Source organism: Microcaecilia unicolor, chromosome 13, assembly GCF_901765095.1.
Source record: "Microcaecilia unicolor chromosome 13, aMicUni1.1, whole genome shotgun sequence".
Taxonomy (NCBI): Eukaryota; Metazoa; Chordata; class Amphibia; order Gymnophiona; family Siphonopidae; genus Microcaecilia; species Microcaecilia unicolor.
The window spans coordinates 99,205,801-99,229,785 of NC_044043.1; the positions used below are offsets into that span (position 1 = coordinate 99,205,801).

The 23,985-nt window shown below is 44.4% G+C and overlaps 1 protein-coding gene across 1 annotated transcript; it reads left to right on the forward strand.

Moving 5' to 3' along the window:
• The first annotated feature begins 1,367 nt into the window (after window positions 1-1,367).
• On the forward strand, window positions 1,368-23,190 carry DDOST (dolichyl-diphosphooligosaccharide--protein glycosyltransferase non-catalytic subunit). Its single transcript, XM_030186131.1, has 11 exons — window positions 1,368-1,566; window positions 5,870-5,980; window positions 7,006-7,092; window positions 7,820-7,923; window positions 8,872-8,966; window positions 9,308-9,401; window positions 16,307-16,455; window positions 17,844-17,991; window positions 20,658-20,778; window positions 21,957-22,063; window positions 22,458-23,190. The coding sequence occupies exons 1-11, from the start codon at window positions 1,413-1,415 to the stop codon at window positions 22,605-22,607; spliced, it is 1,320 nt and encodes a 439-aa protein (XP_030041991.1). The 5' UTR covers window positions 1,368-1,412; the 3' UTR covers window positions 22,608-23,190.
• The last annotated feature ends 795 nt before the right edge of the window (window positions 23,191-23,985 follow it).

The window sequence follows — 23,985 nt, forward strand, 5'->3', positions numbered from 1 at the left end:
CGTGGACGAGAGTTCTGGTGGTGTGCTCAGAGAGGAAAGGGCGAATTTTGCTGATGTTGAAGAGGAAGAAGCCAATCAGTAGTTGCACAGAGGATATACTGACAGACAATGGAGCTCATGAAATGTAGTCTCTTGAATGAATTAGAGATTGTAGCCTCGTACTGACAAATTCAATATGAAGTAGTGTCGACACTACTTCATATTGAATTTGTCAGTACGAGGCTACAATCTCTAATTCATTCAAGAGACTACATTTCATGAGCTCCATTGTCTGTCAGTATATCCTCTGTGCAACTACTGATTGACCCCTGATGAAGGTTTTTTTAAAAACCGAAACACGGACTGTGTTGGGTCCTTAATAAAGTTCTTCTGGAGCATCTCACCTCTTGTCTTGGATTGATCTCTTGAAGTTGTTTTTCCACCTGTTTCTTTTTTCTGTGTTGGCTTTTTGTGGAAATTTTTGGACCTTTTTTTGCGGGAAGAGGAAGAAGCGACAGGTCTTGGCAGTCTGTTGGAAATGCGCAGAGAAGGAGAGGGCGGAGTCGAGGATGAGTCCGAGGTTGCGGGCAGATGGGACGGGGAGGATGAGGGTGTTATCAACTGAGATAGAGAGTGGAGGAAGAGGAGAAGTGGGACATAAAATCACAGTTTTTATACATAAATTCCATTTTTCACTTGTAAGCCCAGGCATAATGTTACTAGAAAATTCTTATTGAGAATCACAGAAAAATTCCAACTTTTAAAGCTGAAATTCACTTCATAGTTTTTTTTTTTTTTTAGTGCACACGGCATGAAAAAGGTCACAGGTCACCTCTGCCCCCAACACACACCTGAGCCCTTCTCTTGTAAAAATATTACTTTTATTTACATCAGTCGACACGAATCAGCCACCACCACCCTCTGCTGCTTCCCGGGGGTCTCCACAACTTAAGAAATTAATCAACCTCTGTTGTTTGTTTGTTTTTTTAAATAAACCTGAACCCGTCACCGACACTCACCCCTTCTTTCAGCCCTTCCTTCCTTCCCTCAGTCAGCGTCGCCTCGCGCTACCTGATGACGCAACTGCTCGACGTTCAACTGCCTCGCTGAGCCGCGAGCGAGCTGGCCTTCTCCGATTGGTCCGTGTCCTGAGGGGGCGGTGCCCTGGTGCTTTTTTTTCATTTATTTTGGCGCCTTTCCCGTTTTCTTTAGGTCCCTGCGACTGTACAGACGATTCACTCGTCATCTGCGCGAAAAGTGCCGTAAAACAAACCAAAACCAAACACAGACGCTCAGCATCAGCTTCACTGCTGGGTTTTCCGCAGCGTCATCAGTGACTCTCAAGGGACGCGACGGAAGCCGGGGAGCTGGTTGCTGATTGGCGCTTCCGGGAGGCGGGAGTTAGTTGTAGTAGCCCCGCCGAGGAAGGAAAGATGGCCGCTGCCTGCCGCCTCCTGGCTCTTCTGCTTGTAGCTTTCTGCTTGTCGCCGCTGCCTCCTGGAGCTCTGGCGACTGGGCGGACGCTGGTGCTGTTGGAGAACGTCAACCTGAGGGAGACGCATTCACTCTTTTTCCGGAGTTTGGCGGGTGAGGGTCGTTTGCTGATAGCTGGACCGACTGCTTTAGTCCTGCAGAGTCACAGAAGAACCCTTTTCCCTAGTCGGGTCCTCACAGTGGTGGCTCACCGAGTGCATGCTTTATAATAAACCAGCCGCGTTTTCAAGGTTATTGTCGGAGCTTACCGTATGCAGAAAATGATTCCAAAAGTGTTGCCACACTGGGACAAACCAAAGGTCCATCAAGCCCCCATATTGAAGCGGGGGCGGGGCAGAGAGGGAAGTCTCTACTGGCATTTGCGAGTGAGTACGGTCACTCGCCGTTTATATGTTTGATGGTTACATCATGAACAGTATCTTTCAAAAAAAAAAATCCCACAACCACAACTCAAAAGGGGCAACAAAGGTTGTTATAAAACCTTTTGCACCATAATTCCCTTCATTCAGTACTGTACATCCTCCAGTACAAACGAGGTGACTGTACATCACGGCACTACTATTATAACTCCATCCTGGTAGCGCAAATACAAAAGGCAATAGTAACCATAAGTACATAAGTATTGCCATACTGGGAAAGACCAAGGGTCCATTGAGCCCAGCATCCTGTTTTCAACAGTGGCCAATCTAGGTCACAAATACCCGGAAAGATCCCAAAACAGTACAAAACATTTTATGCTGCTTATCCCAGAAATAGTGGATTTTCCCCAAGTCCATTTAATAATGGTCTATGGACTTTTCCTTTAGGAAGCCGTCCAAACCGCTATAAGTGTTGCCACACTGGGAAAGACCAAAGGTCCATTGAGTCCAGCATCCTGTTTCCAACAGTGGCCAATCCAGGTCACAGATACCTGGCAAGATCCCAAAAAAGTACAAAACACTTTATGCTGCTTATCCCAGAAATAGTGGATTTTTCCCAAGTCCATTTAATAATGGTCTATGGACTTTTTCCTTTAGGAAGCCTTCCAAACCTTTTTTTAAACTCCGCTATAAGTGTTGCCATATTAGGAAAGACTGATTGGCCAAACAGAAACTACTTTTAGATATAGTGGAATTAGAAAAGGTGCCGAGAAGGGCGACTAAAATGATAGCGGGGATGAGACGACTTCCTTATGAGGAAAGGCTAAAGCGGCTAGGGCTCTCCAGCTTGGAGAAAAGGCGGCTGAGGGGAGATATGATAGAGGTCTATAAAATAATGAGTGGAGTTGAACGGGTAGATGTGAAGCGTCTGTTCACGCTTTCAAAAAATACTAGGACTAGGGGGCATGCGATGAAAACGAATCGGAGAAACTTTTTCTTCACTCAACGTGTAATTAAACTCTGGGATTCGTTGCCAGAGAATGTGGTAAAGACAGTTAGCTTAGCGGAGTTTTAAAAAAGTTTGGACGGCTTCCTAAAGTAAAAGTCCATAGACCGTTATTAGATGGACTTGGGGAAAATCCACTATTTCTGGGATAAGCAGTATAAAATGGTTTGTACATTTTTGGGATCTTTCCGGGTATTTGTGACCTAGATTGGCCACTGTTGAAAACAGGATGCTGGGCTCAATGGACCCTTGGTCTTTCCCAGTATGGCAATACTTATGTACTTATGGTTACTATTGCCTTTTGTATTTGCGCTACCAGGATGGAGTTATAATAGTAGTGCCGTGATGTACAGTCACCTCGTTTGTACTGGAGGATGTACAGTACTGAATGAAGGGAATTATGGTGCAAAAGGTTTTATAAAAACCTTTGTTGCCCCTTTTGAGTTGTGGTTGTGGGATTTTTTTTTTTTTTTTAAATATACTGTTCATGATGTAACCATCAAACATATAAACGGCGAGTGACCGTACTCACTCGCAAATGCCAGTAGAGACTTCCCTCTCTGCCCCGCCCCCACTTCAATACGGGGGCGAGACAGAGAGGGAAGTCTCTACTGGCATGCTGCAGACGTCGGAACCGCTCCCCCTCCCCCGGAGTTGCCGCCGCCCCTCCACCTGGCTCGAGCAGCACTGTAAACTTACATCAGCATGCAGCAGCAGGCACATCAGCAAAGCTGCCGTCGGGCTTCCTTCTCTGCCTTTGTCCCGCCCTCGCCAACGTTACGTCACACAAGGTAGGGACACAGGCAGAGATGGAAGCCCGCCCCGACGGCAGATTTACTGATGTGCCTGCTGCTGCGTGCTGATGTAAGTTTACAGTGCTGCTCCAGCCGGGTGGAGGGGCGGCGGCGACTCCGGGGGGGGGGGGCTCGGAACCCCCCCCCCCCCATTCCAAAAGTAGCGGGCTCAACGGCTAGTTTTATTAATATGTTTACAGAAGGGAAAGAGGATGATAAAAGCATTTGGGTATTTTGATAAGTTTTAATAAGTTGCAGGAAGGTGAAGTCTTTCATAGTTAACATAGTAACAGATAAAGATCTGAACAGTCCATCCTGTCTGCTCAACATTCACACTCATTATCAATTCATAATTAAATCCACAATGACTGTGATATTATATACTTGATGATTATGGTCTTTCTTTGGTGTTTCTGGGACATAAACTGTAGAAGTCTGCCTGGCACTGTCCTTATGTTCCAACTACCGGCATTGCCGTTAAAGCCCACTGCAGCCTATCCAAATCTGTCTTGTCATTTGTGGAGCTCAAACTGTGAAAGTCTACCCAGCACTGTCCTCACTTCTAGCTACTAAGTTGCCATGGAAGCCTTTTCCAGTACTACTACTACTTATTTCTATAGCGCTACAAGACGTATGTAGTGCTGTACACTGGACATAAAAAGACAGTCCCTGCTCGATAGAGCTTACAATCTAATTAGAACAGACAAACAGGACAAATAAGAGATAAGGGAATTACTAAGGTGGCAGTGATAAAACATGGGTACTGATCAAGTGAGTATGGGTTAGGAGTTAAAAGCAGACAGACCATCCTAAACTGGATTGCCATAGACAGACACAGATCTACAAAGTCTGTCTGCTATCCAAGCGTCACATCCACACACATGCAGCCATTTTGTCTGAACCATCCTTCAACTTCTTTCCATTTTTTTTTTGCTGCCCATCTTTCTTTATAAATATATACAATGCCCAGAGGTGTTTAGAGAGACAAGGCATCATATGTATCTATACGGAAAGATGGGCAGCAAAATAAATGGAAAGAAGTTGGAGGATGATTCAGACTAAATACAGGACAATACTACTGTACTTGAGGGGACGGTAGATGTTTGGAATAACTCACTAGCAGTGGTGGGTTAAATTAGTACCATGACAAGATTCAAGTATATGTGGGACATTTGTAGAGAACAGGGTAAGGAACAAGGTTGGCAGGTTGTAGTGTTGCAAAAATTCACCTTTTGTCCCCTGGAAAGCAGAAGTAAGAGTTTAAAAAATAGAAAAGAAAGGCAGTTAAAAGAAGCAACGTTTTGTCATACTGTAGTCCACAGTTTAATCAGATTATAACCAGCAACCTGCAAGTTCCCAAAAATCCAATCTGGTAACTGCAAACAGATTTACCCAGCCAAATAAGAAGAAAAGAGGCTGGTAAAAGAAGTGTGACCTAGTGATGTTGAGGGCTAGGGGGTATCTGGGTTGGTACCAACAGGTTAAAACCCCTCAGAACCACGTGGGGTTGTGGCTGGGCGCCCTCAAGTTATGGGAACTAGGTTGTTAAATCATCTAAACAGAGGCAGTTGCTTGAATTATTTATAGGGATTTATTGGCCAACTTTATGAAGATTCACCCAAGGCAGTTTGATATAAAAATGACAATTTTGTTAACAGCATAATGGTGGTAAAATGATCAAACCTAACTATAAATACAGTCCCTGAGGTAAACTTGGAGATGGGGAATTGAATCCTAGAAATTGGACTAAAGCGTATATTTTTGATACCAAGAGGCTCATTTTCAAAATAGAAAAAGTGGCAGATGAAACGTTTCTTGCAAAAATGTCTAAAATTGCTATTTTGGAAACATTTTAAATACTGGGGGCTCACTTTAAAAGCACTTAGGGCCTCTTTATTCCTGTGGGCCCTGATGCAGATAACATGTGCTAGTCTAAAGACCCCCTTAGACGTACAGTCCAGTAGGTTACTATGGGGCTCATTTTCAAAGCACTTAGACTTACAAACTTTCATAGGCTACTGTGTAACTTTGTAAGTCTAAGCGCTTTGAAAATACTCCTCTATATAACTTTGTAAGTGCTTTGAAAATACGCCTCCATGTAACTTAGTAAGTTTATGTGCTTTGAAAATGAGCACCTTTATATGCTGTGTGTGAACATTGTTGGATTCTGATCATCTTAGAACTTGTAGCTTCTGGGGATTTTGCATTTATGGATCTGTCTGTGTTTCTTGCTGCAGAAAGAGGTTTTGACCTCTCCTTCAGGACGGCTGATGACCCTGGCTTATCACTCATTAAGTATGGAGAGTTTCTCTATGACAACCTTATCATCTTTTCCCCGTCTGTAGAAGGTATGGTAAAGTAATTCTTGCACCCATGTCTGATATCCTTCCGTTTCATGAGCAGGCCAGCCATTAATTTAATTCCAAGACTTATATTCCGCCCTTTCAGTCAAAGATAGTACAGAGCATAGTACAATAAAATATTAATACAATCTAAATACAAGACAATTAAAATAATAAAACACAAAAGAAACCACTCTCACCCCATAAATTAATTGCTCCGCCTCACCCTAATCAGCCCTTAGCTCTCCTTACCTGTAGCATTCATTTATTATTGATGAACCAGGTCTTTAATGGCTTAAAAACTGAAAAGAATCTCGACTACATTTGAACTCACTGGGCAATCCATTCCAAATCCAAGGCATTGCCCTAGGGAAAGTTGGCACTTTTGCCCTCACTGAATGGATTTCTTGAGGCAATAGACCTAGCAATGCTTATAATTTGGTAGTACTAAGGGAGGAGTAGCCTAGTGGTTAGTGCAGTGGACTTTGATCCTGGGGAACTGAGTTCGATTCCCACTGCAGCTCCTTGTGACTCTGGGCAAGTCACTTAACCCTTTATTGCCCCTGGTACAAAATAAGTACCTGAATATATGTAAACCGCTTTGAATGTAGTTGCAAAAACCTCAGAAAGGCGGTATATCAAGTCCCATTTCCCTTCCCTCTCAATGTTATTAAGTAGAGTTATTGTTATCATTTAAATATTGTGTTCAATATTATGGGTAAACCTGAAAGATGATACGGTCTTAAACCTAATTTTCAATTCTAAGACAAAGACCAAGGAGAATCAATCCCTGATATTCTACCCCCCCCCCCCCCCTCTCCGATCCATCCATTGCCTCATTTTATTCAGTAAAGCAACCAAAATAACCAGGACAGAATCCCAAATGCATAGGATCTAATCTCTTATCTTCCTTCAGAATCTTTTAGCCATGGCGAGTATAGTTTCTGGCCCGTATGACCTGCTATGGGATTGTGGGAGAAAGTAAGACGATAGTAACACCCCTATGATATTCGTTTTGTGTTTTTTTTAAGATTTTGGAGGTAACATAAATGTTGAGACCATCAGTACTTTCATTGATGGAGGAGGAAGTGTCCTTGTTGCTGCCAGCTCAGATATTGGTAAGAATAGCTCCCACGAGTTAAGGTGACTTGATCAGGTGATATGCCCATCATTTCATTTTATTTTTTTTTATCACTTCAGAGTCTGTTCAGTAAACAACCCTAAGTGGGATGCTGCATGATAGCAAGATTTTCAATTTGTTGAATAGTTTTTTTCCTTATCGTCTGCTGCAGACCATTCCTGACTAGTGGGTAATATGCACTCCTACCAGCAGAGGGAGTCTGAGAACTATTGAGTAGTGCACCTGTATAAGGGCCTGGTGGGAGCTTCGGTAGGGGCTGTTGGGGCCAAAAACACCATGGTGGAGGACCTCGAGGAAGTTCTTTCCCTTGAGTCGGAGCCTCCTCTTGAGGTGGAGGCGGACAATGGGGAGCTTGGAACACAGGGTCGCTTGACAAAACCACTTCAGGTTCCTCTGGGGGAGGACTCTTTGGTGGTTGAGCATTTTAGACTCCAAGAGTTACCAACCTTGTCTGAGGTCCTCCAGGCTCTGAAGCTGTCCGCGGATCCTCCTCCGCTGATAAAGCGGCCCAACGACTAGGAAAATAGAGCTCCTCAGGTTGACCCTACATCATGGTACTGATATGGGGTCTTTCTTTATTCTCCTGCTGGAACAACTAGTAGTGATCCTGTATGTGAGATGATGTCTGAGAATTAGTTGTTTTTTTATACCTTGTTCTTTGGTCAACCTTTTTGACTCAGTCTGCTCATTGGGTTTACTTTCAGGTGATCCTCTGAGGGAGCTGGCTAGTGAATGTGGCATTGAATTTGACGAAGAGAAGACAGCGGTCATCGATCACCACAATTATGCCACCTCTGACCCTGGACAGGTAAATGCTCTGAGCCAAATGTCGTAGGCAGGCTACAGGAATCCTTGAGATCTTTGGGGCTGTCACACAGTGCCTCAGGGTTAACCTCGTGGACACTTGCATGGTCCTGGCAAGCATTGCTGGGGCCCTCTCTGCACCTGTGTATGTGCTGCCATCTTGAGTTTCCACCTGCCTCTGGGCAAGGGCTGTGCCCCACAAAACCCAGGGATAACACAAATGTACCGAATGGGGGGAAAGAAAAAGTTGAGATCAATGACCAGTCATAGACACAGGTCAACCAATCTAAACAGTTTAGTAGGACAAATATTACTGTGAACTGTAAGTTATAACGAACAAACAGGAAAAGGAAGAGCATTATACAAATAAATGCTACCTAGCTAAGATTTACTTTAACTGGCTGGTGCCTGGGGAAGCTCTGGTGTCACCCTGTCTACAAGACCATCTTCAGAGACAGCATGTAGTCCTTACACAGGCCTACTCAATTGTGCTGCTTGGCAAGGCTTCTAAATTCTGGGCTCCATCTTGTTCGTGATATACTCCTTGGCCTCCTTGTCAAAATCTCTGAAGTTGCTGCTGTAGAACCAGTGCAAACCCAGGGTATTGGCTTTATTGGCCAATGATGCTAACTTCAAAATGATCGCACAATACTGTAATATTGCAGCTTCCTGGGGAATTGCTTGTATTTTCATTCAAAGAGGCAGATTGTTAAAGTGGTGGTGGCAGTGGCCAGCTTCCCCTTTATAGAAATCTTCTGTGAATATTCTTCCATTGTTTCTTCATGAGCCTGTCTAATAGAGCCAAAGTAATTTTCACCAGGAAAGTAGAGAGATCTAATCTCATAGAATCAATGCATTGTTATTTGATTGAAGGCCCTGGGGATTTATTTTTGAGGAAGCGACTTTACGTATTCTGTGGAACTAAAACTGTTTTGCTTTTTACCCTCTGAAGCACACACTTATCGTGGCGGATGCTGAGAATCTGCTGAAGGCTCCTACTATTGTGGGAAAATCTCCACTGAATCCCGTTCTCTTCAGGGGGGTAGGGTAAGTGAGATGAATAGTCGAGTGCTGTCATGAATGGAGTATATGCAGCCTGATGGTCCAGCGCTGTTTGTCTGTATAAGGAAGACCTCAGTTTGTGTCCAAACACATGGTTAGAAGTGCTGTGACCATGGTGATAAGATACCAGCATTCAAGATGAGAAAGGTAGATATGGTGGTGCCCCCTTGTTGTTGAGTGGTGATCAGTACAAGCAGTAATCAAGCTGCTGATTTGGGCAGTTCCCCTTGTGTTGTACTGACCCCAGATTGCTGGTCCCAAAGGGAAGAATACTTCAGTGCTCTCTGAATTGTCTCCTAGCTCGTTTGTCCTGCCTCTTTCTGCAGCATGGTGGCAGATCCTGAAAACCCTCTTGTACTGGATATCTTGACGGGCTCATCCACTTCTTATTCTTTTTTCCCTGATAAACCAATTACACAGGTAAGGAGTCAGCACTACATTTTTATTTACTATTTTTAACACACATGCTACACACATGTGCAGAGTAAAATAATAACTCAAGCTTTGTATGATGGAATTTATAAAACTTGATATATAATATAAGAAAATTGTTCATTTCCTTCATGTCCAGACCCTTGGGTTATGTCCAAGCAGATGGAGACAAAGAATTAAAGTAGTTCTTTGTGAGCCAACCCTTAAGGGTATGGTGCAGTATATTCTCTGTCTCCAAGCGGATGGTGGATGGATCATGCTTGTCTGGGGAGTTTTCTTCTGCATGGCAGTTGAGCAGGGGGTTACTGCTGGATGAATTTGCTCATTTTGAAGTTCCTGTCTGAGCTCGGATGACACCTGGTGGAGCCAGGTCCCTCATCCCCCAGCTAGATGTTCTCGCTGGGGGATGAGCTCAGAATGGAACTTCTACTCAAAATGAGCAAATTCGGGAGGAAGTGACATCATCGGGGGAGGAAGTGACGTCATCGGAGGAGGAAGTGACGTCATCGGGTAGCATGGCAGCCTAGCCTTGGAGCTCCCTCTCCCACTACCGACAAACCGGGTAAAATAGCAACCCAAAGGGAGAAAAAATCAGCAAAAACCAGCGGATCTCACCCTTAAACATCTGGAGACATGAGCAAAGCAATTTCCACGAGGAAAAAAGAGGCGGAAAGGGCAGAGAAAAGTATGTTGAGCAAGGCCGCAAAAAATCGCGAATCGCCCGAGCGAGCCTCCCCCTCGGATTCGGACTCTGCACTCTCTATGTCTGAAGCGCGAGCCCCACCTTCAAAAAAAGGCATATCTGGTGAGCTACGCAGGTTTCTCTCCAATATACAGACGGAGATCAAGCAGTCTAAAGAAGAAATATTAGAGCGAATGGACACGCTTAGCGCTGACCTCAAAGAATTGGGAGGAAGAGTGGAGGAGGCAGAATTGAAAATAGACGAGCACACGGACACTTTAAATAAGCACGCCACCCTGCTGCAAGAAATGGAACATAAACACGCTCACCTGGAATATAAATTGGACGATATCGAAAACCGGGGACGGAGGAATAACCTCCGTTTTCGCGGTGTCCCTGAAGGCGGCGAGACAGAAAACGTGGCGGAGATAATACAAACATTGTGCTCCACGTTGTTAGGCCCCGAGGAGGGAGAGCTGCGGTGTGAATTGGATAGAGCGCACAGAGCACTGGGCGCGCGAAAGGAGCAGCAAACGCGTGATATAATTGTGCGGTTCCATAAATATGAAACCAAAGAAAAGGTCCTGTCGGCTGCAAGAAAGACAAAGACTCTGGAGTTTGGAGGAGCTCAGATACAGGTTTATCAAGACCTTTCACAATATACCCTCCAGCTTAGAAGACAAATGAGGCCGGCGCTGGAGTCTTTGAGTAAACATCAGATACAATACAGATGGGGATTCCCTTTTTCACTAAACTTTACCCTGAAGGGTAACAAGCATAGGGTGCAAACTCTACAAGAGGCATGGGAGGTCCTGCACGTTGCTGAACTTGTTTCCGCAAAGGCCCCACCTGGGGCGGTGGCGCCCACTACAAGAGCGAAACTTCAACGGTGGCAAAGAGTCCCAGAATCTTCCAAGAAAAATAACCAGAAGCGTTGAGCTGGACTGCACAGGTTTGATAAGGGTGCAGGGACAGTGCCTCAACAGTCATGGAGAATGGAGGCAGCCCATTTTGGGAGAACGTGACTAAAGGTCGCTGGACAGGCCGATTTTGGCCTGCATACTGTTTAGTTGGTGATGGACCTACTTTTAGCTATAAGCTTCAGACTTGGGGGGGAGGGGGGGAAGCACAGAGTTGGATAAGTTGTGGGTAGGATTAATGCTGACACATAAGTTGATCCGGTGTGACTTGGTTGGGAACTAGGAGGGTGGGGGGAAAAGGGGAATAATAAGTGTTTAAAGACCCGGTGGGAGTGGGGGGGGGGCTGAAAGTGGGGTTGGGTGCTGTGTGGCTGATGGGTAGCTTCCTCGATTCCCATCTGGAGGACATAGGTCTTTCAGGTGGTGAGAATGGTTGGGAGAGGGGGGATGGAAGGGGGGTGAATAGATGGGAGGATGTTAGAAGGGGAGGGGGGGAGGACAAGGTTAGGGCTACGGATGCAAGACAGTGTAATGTTGTACAGAGGTGCCACGAAAGAATGCAATTGATCAGACTTGCTCAAATAACCAGTCATGGGTACTGACTTAAAGATTCTCTCCTATAATGTAAAGGGGTTAAATATGCCACAGAAACGACAGAAGTTTCACAAAGAATTGACGCAGTTAAGGCCACATGTGGCCCTGCTGCAGGAAACACACTTGCGGGGCAGACATGAAAGGCTTCTATCCCATTCAGAATATCCAGTGGCACATTATGCATCGGCGGCAGAGTCAAAGAAGGGAGGTGTAGCGATACTAATACACGCATCGGTTGGGGCACAGGTGATCAAGGTAAAGAGGGACCCGGGTGGACGTTATATCTTCCTGCATATCAGAATTGCCCAAGTGGACCTAACAATTGCATCTATATATGCGCCCAATGTAGGACAGGCGAGCTTTATCGAGAGAGTTAAAAACTCCTTAACTAGTTTTGCCCAGGGATCCCTTGTGATTGGTGGGGACTTTAATGCTGTGATGAGCTTAAATCTAGATCGCACGGGAGCTCCTAGGGCCGAAGGTCAGAAGGATTCGTTGGCTCTGAGATCTCTAGCACAATCTTTAGGCACACTGGACTTGTGGAGATTGAAACATCAGAGAGAGCGAGATTATACATTTTATTCACCCGTCCACAACTCCTATTCACGCATTGATTACATTTTTTTAGATGTCACATTAGTAGAGCAGGGACCTGATGCGGGGATAGGGAGTATGACCATCTCGGACCATGCACCGGTGTGGGTTACCTTACCAAATATCAGAGCAGAACCTAAGGATAAAAGATGGACACTAAATGTTGGTCTCTTGGGGGAAGGGGAAGTGGTGGAAGGATATAAAAAGATGCTAAAAGAATATCTTGAAATTAATTTGGAGTCAGGGCCCTCACTCAATACGGTATGGGATGCTCTGAAAGCAGTGTCCCGGGGTTACTTCTTGCAATTGGCAAGCAAAAAATCAAAGATTCGCAGGGCACAGATAGAGCGCTGTATGGAGAGCATTCGCGTACTAGAGGCACAGCACAAAGCCAATGGGTCAGCACGAACATTGCGGGAGCTTCATGCACAGCGGGCGCTATTAGACTCCATATATTCCGAGCAGCTTAGCATGATAGAAGCAAAGAATAGAGTGAACTCATATGAATTTGGCAACAAAGCGGGGCGCCTTCTGGCCACAAAATTGCGTAGGCAAAAAGTAGAGCGGACCATTCTAAAGATACGAGAGGCAGGAGGGAGGGATCTAGATACATCTGACCAAATTCGTAAACGATTTGGGGAATTTTATCAGACTTTGTATGCTCAGGAACTTAGCCCCCCTTTGGAGCTAGTAGACCAATATTTACTAGATAGTGAGTTGTCCTCTTTGAGTCCCCAGCAACAAGCACTGCTAGATGAACCAGTGACCCCTAAGGAAATTCAGGTAGCTATCGGTAGCTTACCCTCAAGCAAATCACCTGGGCTGGATGGCTTGCCAAATGAGTTTTATAAAAAGTTTGCCCCTGAATTAGCTCCCATCCTGGCAGATGTGTTTAAGAAAGTGGGGAGGGGGGAGCCCTTGCCGATGTCCATGATGGAGGCATGGATAGCAGTGCTACCTAAGCCAGGCAAAGACCACCAAGAATGTGGTTCTTATAGACCTATATCGGTCCTAAACGCAGATGTAAAAATCCTGGCTAAGGTGTTGGCAAGTAGGCTGGCACCTATTCTCCCAGTGCTCATCCATCCTGACCAGGTGGGTTTTGTCCCTTACCGAAAAGCGATGGACAACATTAGGAGAGTGGTGGACATTATGTATCTGGCAAAGAGAAACGAGACCGCTCTGTCTTCTAAGTCTTGACGCGGAAAAAGCCTTTGACCGGGTTCACTGGCCCTTTATGTACAAGGTCTTGGAAACCATGAGGTTTGGGGTACAGTTCCGGAGGTGGATTCAGGCTTTCTATGAGTCCCCAAGGGCCTGTGTCCAGGTCAATGGTGGTAATTCCGAGATGTTCACGTTGTACAGAGGCACCAGACAGGGGTGCCCACTGTCACCCTTGTTGTTCGCTATGGTGATGGAGCCCTTTGCGGCTCATGTGCGGCTGGATCCTAATATCTCAGGAGTCAGAATAGCAGATAGAATCCACAAAATGGCCCTTTTCGCGGATGACGTCCTGCTGATGATATCTCGACCTCTCGACACCTTTCCACACTTAGAGAGCGTCATAGAGGAATATTCGGCAGTGTCGGGATTCAAAGTTAACATGGCAAAATCAGAAGCTTTGAATGTGACACTCCCAGATGCAGTGGTGGAATCCTTAAAGATCTCTTCCTCTTTCCGATGGGCACCTAAGCAAATTAGATACTTAGGGGTTAACCTGACTAGGGAGTTCTCTGAACTTTTTAATGCTAACTACAAAGGAATAGGCAAAACTATCGGGGAAGACATAGAGCGCTGGGGAGATTTGGGAGTCTCATGGTTTGGAAGAATAGCTATACTCAAAATGAACATACTACCCCGCTTGCTGTATCTCTTTCAGGTGCTGCCTGTGATGATGCCCATTTATAGCTTCATTGCAAAACAAGTTAGTGCGGTTCGTCTGGGCAGGAAAGCATCCAAGGCTAGCAAGGGCACTGCTATATAAAGAACGGAAGAGAGGAGGGCTGGGGGTACCCAATCTCACCTGGTATTACAGAGCAGCACAAGGGAAGGCCGCTCTTGAATGGCAACAAGACTACCCGGACCGACAGTGGGTGCACATAGAACAACATTCCTTAGGGGACACACCGTTGAACGCACTCATGTGGCTACCGAAGCCTTTTAGAACCTTGGAGGAACGAGCATGCCCATCAATAGCGGTGACACTTTACTACTGGGACAGTTTATTCCCTAAGAGAAAATGCGTTCTCACCCGCAGCACCCCTATAGCTTTTAATCCTTTATTTTTACCAGGTACTACAAAAGGGACTTTTACTGTTTGGTACAAGGAAGGGGTGAGAACCTGGGGCCAAATGTTTGAAGGGGACTCACTGCTGTCTTTAAATGCACTGAAGGACAGGTTCCCGGGGATAGAAGGGGGTGAATTTGCATACTGTCAACTAGCACACTTCCTTCAGACTAAAGCGGTGAGGGAGGTGATGCAACGTCAAACATCAGAGTTAGAAAAGATGTGTGAGAAGTTTTCTTCTTCTCGTGGTCTGATCAGCCACCTGTACCTCCTCATCAGTAAACAATCACCTTGCAGTGGTGAGCACAGGCAAAGATGGGAAAGGGAACTGGGTGTGAAGTTGGGAGAACCTGAATGGGAGAGAATAGAAAGAGGTGTAGTAGGGGTATCGACACATGTCCCCATACAGGAGAACGCAGTGAAAGTACTATATAGGTGGTATCTTACACCTGCCCGCTTACAGAGGATGTTTCCATTGGCCCCAGGTATGTGTTGGAGGAAGTGCGGGCATAAAGGCACAATGGGGCACATATGGTGGGATTGTGTCAAAATTCGGGCATTCTGGAGGGCGGTCCACTTTAGGTTGCAGAAATGGCTGGGGAGCGCAATACCGTGGAATCCTGAAGTGTTTCTGTTCTCAGCTCAGATTGCAGGCCTAGCAACATGTAAACAGATACTGGTGAAGCATGTAGTAGGAACTGCAAGGGTGGTTGTGGCCTCTCACTGGCGGCGCGAAGGGGTCCCTCCGATAGCAAGATGGCTAAACAAACTGTGGTATGTGCGTGAAATGGAGAGATTGAAGGCTGAGCGCAAACACCAATTGGGTAAATGGAACCTAATATGGAAAAATGTTACTTCTGAAGCTCTGTCAGTTTAGAATGTATGATGAGAGAGTGAGCGGATAGTAGGTGGCCAGCCGAGTCCTTAGGGAGGGAGGGTGGGAAGAGGGGGGGAGGATGGGATGGGGGGGAACGTTTGAATCCACAACATTACAAAAAAAAAAAAAAAAAAATTTTGAAGTTCTGTTATGATGATTATTGAAGATTGAAACTGTTAAACATTGCAGTATTGAAAACATTTGCAGACTAGTTGTATTAGCAATGGAATAGTACTTTTATTTTTATAGCTGTGTTGCATGTGCAATGTATTTTAAGTCCTGTTTTGTTGGATAATAAAGACTTCTTACAAATAAAAAAAAAAAAAAAATGAGCAAATTCATCCAGCAGTAACTCCCCTGCTCAACTGCCACAGAAGAAAACTGGGCCAGGAGCCCCTAAACAAGCACCAAGGAGGAGCTGCACAATCCATCCGCTTGGAGGCGGAGACTATACTGAACATTCCATAGCTGCACTATACCCTTAAGGGATGACTCGCAAAGAACTACTTTTAGTTTTCTGTCTCCATCTGCTGGTCGACTGACATAACCCAAGGGTCTGGAATGGTCTGGTAGGACTAAAGGAAAGAAAATCATTAGGTAAAAACTACTTACGGCACTGTAAGAATGAATTGTATGTGTGTTATATATAAAAAGTGACTTAAAGAAAATACGCTGTAATTTTAACCCAGGAGTTCTATCCAGTCCTCAGGTTTTCAGGATATCCATAATGAATATGCATGAGATAAATTTACATGCACTATTATATGCAAATCTATTTCATACATATTCATTGTGGATATCCTGAAAATCTGGCAGGCTGGGTGTGTCCTGAGGACTGGGTTGAGAACCTCCTGCTTTAACCATATGAAGTCTGTTTCCTGCTTCTACAGTGCACTCTGTTGTATTCCAGAATCAAAATCACTTCCTCTCTTTCCCCAGTACCCTCATGCAGTGGGGAGGAACACCCTCTTGATAGCAGGTCTCCAAGCCAGGAATAATGCTCGTGTCATCTTCAGTGGCTCCCTGGATTTTTTCAGTGATGCTTTTTTCAACTCAGAGGTGCAGAAGGCCACCCCTGGCTCTGAAAGGTATTTTGTTTAGATTGGGTTTTGAGGCGCAAAGGGGAGAATCCAGGTCAGACCTGAACAGTTCACCTGTGTTGCAGTTCAGGAGAGAGCTGTAGGTTTCACCTGTATCCAGGAGATGGGGACTTCTGATAAGCTGTTGCTCTGAGAATGGGCTGAATGTCAGTCTCATGTGCCAGTGTGCTGTTCATTTTCTGAACCACCAGTACCCTCTTGCTCCCTTATACGTCCAGCTTGGTCAGAACCCCTTGCTGGGATCTGGCACCAACAGCCTTCATTCACAACAGCTCAGGGAGTTTTTCCTCCATTCTTTATCTCCCTCCCAAATTCATATAGTCTGATCACAGTAGTGACAACCCTTGTCTACAAGGGGTCCTTGGGGAACTTTGACTGTGCTTTAAGCAATGATCATGAATCTCAGCTAACCTGGAGAGCACAAGATCTGACATGGAGATCTTCCACTTGGCAATAATTTAGCACTTACCACTTGAGCCGTCAGGCCAGTCTTACTTTGCTGAACTGAGAAGATGAAAGTTTAACATGACACTGAAATGTGGAAGTTGTCTTTTGACTGATTAATAATTAAGACACTTTAACAGCCTCTGCAAGGATGGAGTTTCCCTTGTACAGTAGCAATTTCTAGTGGTCAGATGTAGGGACCGTGATGACAGGGCTGAGGAAGAAGGAGCCTGAGGCCTGGTTCCTGGCTGGCAGTGTCACTGTGTTGAGAATTAGGAGAGGATATAAAATGAGGGAAAACTCCCCAGGAGATGCAAAATAAAGACTCATGGAAGGCAAGTCTATAAAGAGCATCTGTCTGGAGTCTGTTCTGTAAAGGAATGTAGGCACTTAGATTCCTTTATATAATACTAATGTAACAGGTATAATATGCGTATTTAATTTAGGTGTGACCACAGCTGTTATAAATGCTTAAGTACATAAGTTATAGTATTGTGTAACTTATTTGCAGAACTGTGTGTCCTGCTCATGCGCACCTGCCTTATGTGCCTTTGCATTTCGGCACCATTTTATAGAATAGCGTATAGCTGGAATATTGGCATTTATGAGCACATGGCTACGCGCACATGCTGATATTCTGGGATGTTGGCGCTGCCTTGATAGACTTGCCCCCATAGTGCCTTGGTTCCAAATGAGCTGGAGCAGGAGGAAACTGCTAAAACCCCACCTTCCCCCTCCTCGTCCTGAAAAAAAAAAAATGTCAAGATTTGAAATCAAAAGTGCAAGAGCCATTCTGATTCTGTTAACAAATAAACTTCTTCCCTTTCTGAGAGAATCCCGATTTGACAGGTCCATCGCTGCGAGTAGTGTTCAATCGGCGGATGCTTTCTGTGAGTTTTACTCTGCTAGCCAGATCTCTGCTTTGTGCTTAGGTACTCTCGGACTGGGAACTATGAGCTGGTAGTAGCTTTGTCTCGCTGGGTGTTCAAGGAAGAGGGGGTACTGAGAGTTGGATCTGTGACCCATCACCGTGTGGGTGAGACATCCCCGCCCAATGCCTATACAGTCATGGATCTTGTGGTAAGTTATCCAGAGGAGAGTAGTTTGGATTTCCTAATATGAAGAATAGAGGTAGAATCACCCAAAACATCTGCATGTATGTACTTAGGGTGGGAGAACTGAGTAATCTAACAAAGGCTGAATTGCGAGCTTTAGCTTTTTTCTGTTCTTTCCTTCTGTAATATTGTGTTCTGGTTGTTTTATTTTGAAGTTCTCGTCTTTACTGAGCTTTTAATGCACAAACAGATTCCCACCTTCAGATTCCCCAGTATCTCTCCACACTCGTCCTTCCCTACACCCCTTCCCGTGCACTCCGCTCCATGGATAAATCCTTCTTATCTGTTCCCTTCTCCACTACTGCCAACTCCAGACTTTGCGCCTTCTGTCTCGCTGCACCCTACGCCTGGAATAAACTTCCTGAGACCCTACGTCTTGCCCCATCCTTGGCCATCTTTAAATCTAGACTGAAAGTCCACCTCTTTAACATTGCTTTTGACTCGTAACCACTTGTAACCACTCGCCTCCACCTACCCTCCTCTCTTCCTTCCCGTTCACATTAATTGATTTGATTTGCTTACTTCATTTATTTTTTGTCTATTAGATTGTAAGCTCTTTGAGCAGGGACTGTCTTTCTTCTATGTTTGTGCAGCGCTGCGTATGCCTTGTAGCGCTATAGAAATGCTAAATAGTAGTAGTAGTAGTAGTAGGTTAGCCTTCTCATTGTACCAATAAGAGCATTACTAAAGATGTAAACATAATAAGCCACACCCTCCCCCAAAGGAACATCTTGACAACCTTCCTGCCATCCCCCCCCCCCCCCCCCCCCCCCCCGCACCCCAAAACATGCACACTTATACATAGGGTGCAATGAGTTGTGGATGGAAACTGGGAATCTACACAGTCCTGAAGCTATCCACTCTTACCTGGTCAGGTCTGTAGTAGGGAAGGAGTGAGGTCCCAGGTGAAGATCAATAAATAGAAAAAAAATTTTAAGTATAAAGGGGAATAGTGCTTGCTTCTTTGGAACACCTCATACCGGCTCAAGTGTTCCATATCATGTGCCTCATATTTGTATATCAGTCAGAGAAGACCACCAGAAGTGCACGTTGAGGTTTTCACTACGCATGTGTTTTAGTCATAACGGCCAAGAGCTTAGTTCCTCCTGACAGACAGATCAAGGCCAGCTGGTAGAAGGGTAGAAACAGCCCCTGAATAAGTAAGTGGCCATTGAAGAGACAGTACTTTCATAACTTGAGACCACACCAGTTCAGAAATGGCAAACTAAGGTCCAGCGAAAGAGAATGTGGTCAAATGTACCAGGAACTGACTTGCAGGACCAACGTAGATTTGACATTTGCAGGTCCACTTTATGTAGCTTCATTTGTGTAACATTGTATACTACCTCTAATGTTATTCGAAGTAGATAGTAATTTATCAGGATAGGATTATATGATGTAATAATTCACACATGATTTGCGATCACGCAAACAAGTGGAAAATTTATGTTCTGTTTTGCCCACATAAAACTTCTTACACAGGCACTGCAAAGTGTACAAAACATGGTCAGATTTACATGTAGTGCTACACTTTAGTTTGTACATCTTCCCATCAACTGGATTTGTGAAATCTGTGCATTCAACAGTCCTAGTGCAATAAGAGCAGGTCCCACATTTTGAGTGTCCACCTGTGCCAATCGGAGTACGTCTTACTAAGTCAGCTGGACACAGAATTTCTTTCAGGTTCCGATCTCTGGAGAAGGCAATCTTCAAATGATGATTGTGAAATAAAGTATGGGATTGAATAATATCCCAGTTCTATAAGAAGTGGGCGTGCCATTATAATGATTCACTGCATCTTTTGTATTTTTCCCAAATCAATAGAAAATGTTTTTGGCTCCATTTTCACCTTTTGAATAAGAACAACTTATAACCAGGGTTCAGCTGTGACTTAGTTCCCTCCCGTAAATGAGGCATTAGAAATGTGAACAGTGCAAGTTTCCTGAATAAAAATGAGAAATGCTTTTATTTTTATTTACTTGTTCTGCATGAACTTTCCCTCCAACATGATGATGGGAAGGTGCTATTAAGTTTTGATGAAATGCTGTTATTGTATTGAACTGCAATAAACATTCTTCACAAAAAAAAAACTGATTCTACAGAACATGGCAAAGCAAATTAATGCAGTGTATTTACATCACCAGACTGTTTTGCATATAGTATAAATCAGTGGTTCCCAAACCCCTGGTCCTGGAGGCACCCCAACCAGTCAGGTTTTCAGGATATCCACAGTGAATATTCATGAGAGAGATTTGCATGCAATGGAGGCAGTGCATTCAGATCTCTCTCATGAATATTCATTGTGGGTATCTTGAAAACCTGACTGGCTGGGGCGCCTCCAGAACCACTGGTGTAAATAATGACATTTTTTCTGTTGGTTTTATATACACACACGCACCAGTACTGAGAAATGATTGTGCCCTGGAACACCCTTTGCTATTCTAGTGCTGACACATGCACATGTGCTCACACACACTTTTCTGCCTGTGCATCTCACTCCTGCCCTTCCAGAACTGAGCCCAGATCTGCATCTGTGTAGTGTGTTTGAGTTGTCCAGGATCACGTCACGAATGCTGCACTTTGCATTGGGTACACAGTTGCTGATGAATAGTGTGTGTGTGTGTTATGCAGGAGTATAGCGTTGTGATCGAAAAGCTTTCCCATGGTGAGTGGGTCCCATTTGATGGAGATGACATCCAGCTGGAGTTTGTCCGCATTGATCCGTTTATCAGGACTTTTCTGAAGAAAAATGGTGAGTTTCAAGGTTCTTCAATTTGTAGGCTTCATATTGGATAGTGATTAACAGGGAACAGCTGAATTTTATTGCTCCTCTCCAGTATGGGTAAAAGTATGTTTGTTTATATATACATACCATTTGATATACCACCCTTCTAAGAAAAGAAAATCAAAGTAGTACACGACAGTTCAGCCATATAAACCCTAACTCAAGTACAATACATTTCATAAAACTAAACACACCAGACGCATGCTCATTTAATCATTAACCATTCCTTTTTCTGTACCTTCCATGTCTCTGTGTCCTTGTGCCACTCCAACCATTCATAACCCTGAGAAAGCCAGTTAAGCTTCCTCCCATGGGGAGGGAGTATGTGTATAAATACAAAGTCCCTGTATTTCCCCCCGGCCTCGCCTGTGGGCTCTCTCTCTAACATCACCCAAATATGAAAGTTTAGATGTATCAGCAGGAGGCAGACAATTGCATAGTTCAGATATTTGTATTCAGGGGAGGCTAGAAGCTGCTGTTTCAGTGTGCCCATGTTGATGGCTGCTTAGCAGTAAATATAATGTGATTGTTTTACCTGTAATAGGGGAGTCTTTGTAGACCTCAGACTAGTTCAGAAGGTGATGTCTTCTGATAGCTGCCCATCAAGACCACAGTTTCCTGGTGCTCAGTGAAATAGCAAAAGACCTCACTGGGCATGCTGTGTTCTTCCCGTGCTGCCTTGCCATCCCCAGTCTGTAAGCTGGGCAGCTTAATATAGCTGGGTATCCTGCAGTTGCTAAAATGTACTGCTGCAACGAGATCGGAGGCAGAACTATCTTGAAATGTGCAGTTCTGCATAAATTGAATTGTATACCATAATTAACATACTGCATTCATAGACTGCACATTTGCTTCACTAGTTGTCAGCCAGAGATTGTTTTAATAGTGAATTCAGACCTTTTAAAATAACTTGGACATCTTTGATAGTCTGCCAAAGTATGATTTTTGTGGGGGAAGAGATGATCTGTGCTCCCTTTATATTTTAACATATAAAACCAAGAGACACCAGGTGTGTAGGAAGGAGCATCATAGCAAGAGCCTTGTCTGTAGGTTGTATCCTCTGTGCTTAGTCAGAGGAACAAATTACATGCCCGTTCCTCCATCCTTCTGGTCTTAGCCAGGATTAATCACAGCTGTCTTTCCAGGTGGAAAATACAGTGTGCAGTTCAAGCTGCCGGACGTGTATGGTGTCTTCCAATTTAAAGTGGATTACAACCGACTGGGATACACACACCTCTCCTCCTCCACTCAGGTAAGTGTTGACCTATCGAATAATTTATTCCACAGGCATAGCTTGATGAAGATGAATAAAACATGTCCAAGGCACCTCAGCTGCTCCATGTTGTGTACAAAGTTTAGACACCAGCAGCTAGGCAGGTTTTGAAAAGAAATGTAAATTGTGGGAAATGATTCTTCAACAGATCTTGATGTCTTTGTTTTTAGGTGGGAAGGGGGGAGAGAAGCTGGGTTATCCTTATCTCTTGAACCTTGCTTTCTGCCATTTGGAGCAGATGGGGTTGAAACAGACACCAGAGGTTTTCACAGTGGCCAGATTTAAAGCCACTCTGACTGGTGGGCAGCAGCCGTGTGTTCATGATTGAGGAGGGGACTGATTTGTATTTGTCTGTACGTTTTTTTGTTTGTAGGTGTCTGTACGCCCCCTGCAGCACACGCAGTATGAACGCTTCATTCCCTCTGCATTTCCATACTATGCCAGTGCCTTTTCCATGATGTTCGGTCTCTTCATCTTCAGCATCGTCTTTTTGCACATGAAAGAGAAAGAGAAGTCAGACTGAGGACCAGAGACCTTGCCCTCCACCCCATACCGAGAATGGGTATGTATGGTGTCCCTCACATGCATTGGTATGCATGTGAGGGACACCAGTGTTCTGCTGAGGGAGGCCAGAATTTTTTCCCCCTGAGACTGGGACAGAAGTTGGCAGTCGGTTGGATTTTTATTTTCTCCACAGGCAAGCAGAGGAGATGTTGGCACACTTGGTGATGTCATCTTCACAGATCCAGTGCGAACACTTTCTCATATCTCAGGGAAGCCTTAAGAGGCTCCCCTGAACATGTTATGGGTGTTCTGTACTGGTAGGTGCTGCTCATGTTCTCTTCCTCGTTAAGGGACCCACCTCTCATCCTCCTCTTCCATATCAGTGAGAGATCCATAAAAAGAAAAAAAAAAAGTAACATTTTTTTGGTACCTCATAGGGGAAACATCTGATGGGGGGGGGGAGGGGAGGATCTGAAACATTTGGAATTTCACTAAATATTTTGTATTAGTTTAACACCATTTTTCTGCCCCTTATTGAAACAAAGGATGGCAGACCTAACAGAATTATTTTTGTATTTACTAAATAAAAGGTTTTCCCCTGACTATCTTTCCATTGAAATGTTTTGCATCCAAGTAATTAAAAAATTAATATATGATTTTAAAACAAGTGTTGTAAAAAAAAAGTATTCCGTGTGATTTTACTGTTTTGTATCTTATTTTTTCCTTCCTTTTTTTTCTTTTACAAAGTAGATTTACTCTTTAAGAGCCAGCTGTATAAGTGATTTTGCCATAGACACAAAGGGTAAAATGCTGAAGTGTATCTGGCCCCAAGTCTTTCTATGGCTTATCTTGTAGGATCTACACCATTATGGTGCCCTTCCCTTTGCACTGCTGCTTCCTTAACACTGTGCTGTAAATGTTGCCGTCACAGGATTCCATTGTGTGGCCAGAATTAGTGTTTTAAAGCAGTCTTGTCCTGGTGGACAGGAGGCTCTTGAAGTTGGCAACAGGGGTGTAAAGTTTCTAGTACTTACTGGTGCAAGGGGTAAACACTGGAAGAAAGGCAATATGATTAGCGATGTTTAAATGCACAGGCAGCGAGTCTCTTTCAATTGAAAGGAAGCTCTGGGATGAAGGGGCAGATAATGGTGAAAGGAGACAGGTTCAGGAGTAACCTGAGGAAATACTTCTGCACTGAAAGGGTGGTAAATTTGTGGAACAGCCTCCTGGTGAAGGTGGTAGAGATGAAAACTTTGAATTCAAGAAAGCTTGGCAGAAGTACATAGGATCTTTAAGGGAGAAGAAGGGGATGGTAGATAACATGGATGGGCACTATTTCTAAATGCCATCAGTAGTTTTAAAGCAAGGGACATTGATAAAATGAAGAAATTGGAAAA

Bases quoted from the DNA above. Each gene is read 5' to 3' on its own strand.
- DDOST (XM_030186131.1), top strand. From the start codon at position 1,413: ATGGCCGCTGCCTGCCGCCTCCTGGCTCTTCTGCTTGTAGCTTTCTGC. The intron at 5,981-7,005 runs GTATGGTAAAGT...GTTTTTTTTAAG, and splicing joins CTTTTCCCCGTCTGTAGAAG to ATTTTGGAGGTAACATAAAT. The intron at 22,064-22,457 runs GTAAGTGTTGAC...TTTTGTTTGTAG, and splicing joins ACCTCTCCTCCTCCACTCAG to GTGTCTGTACGCCCCCTGCA.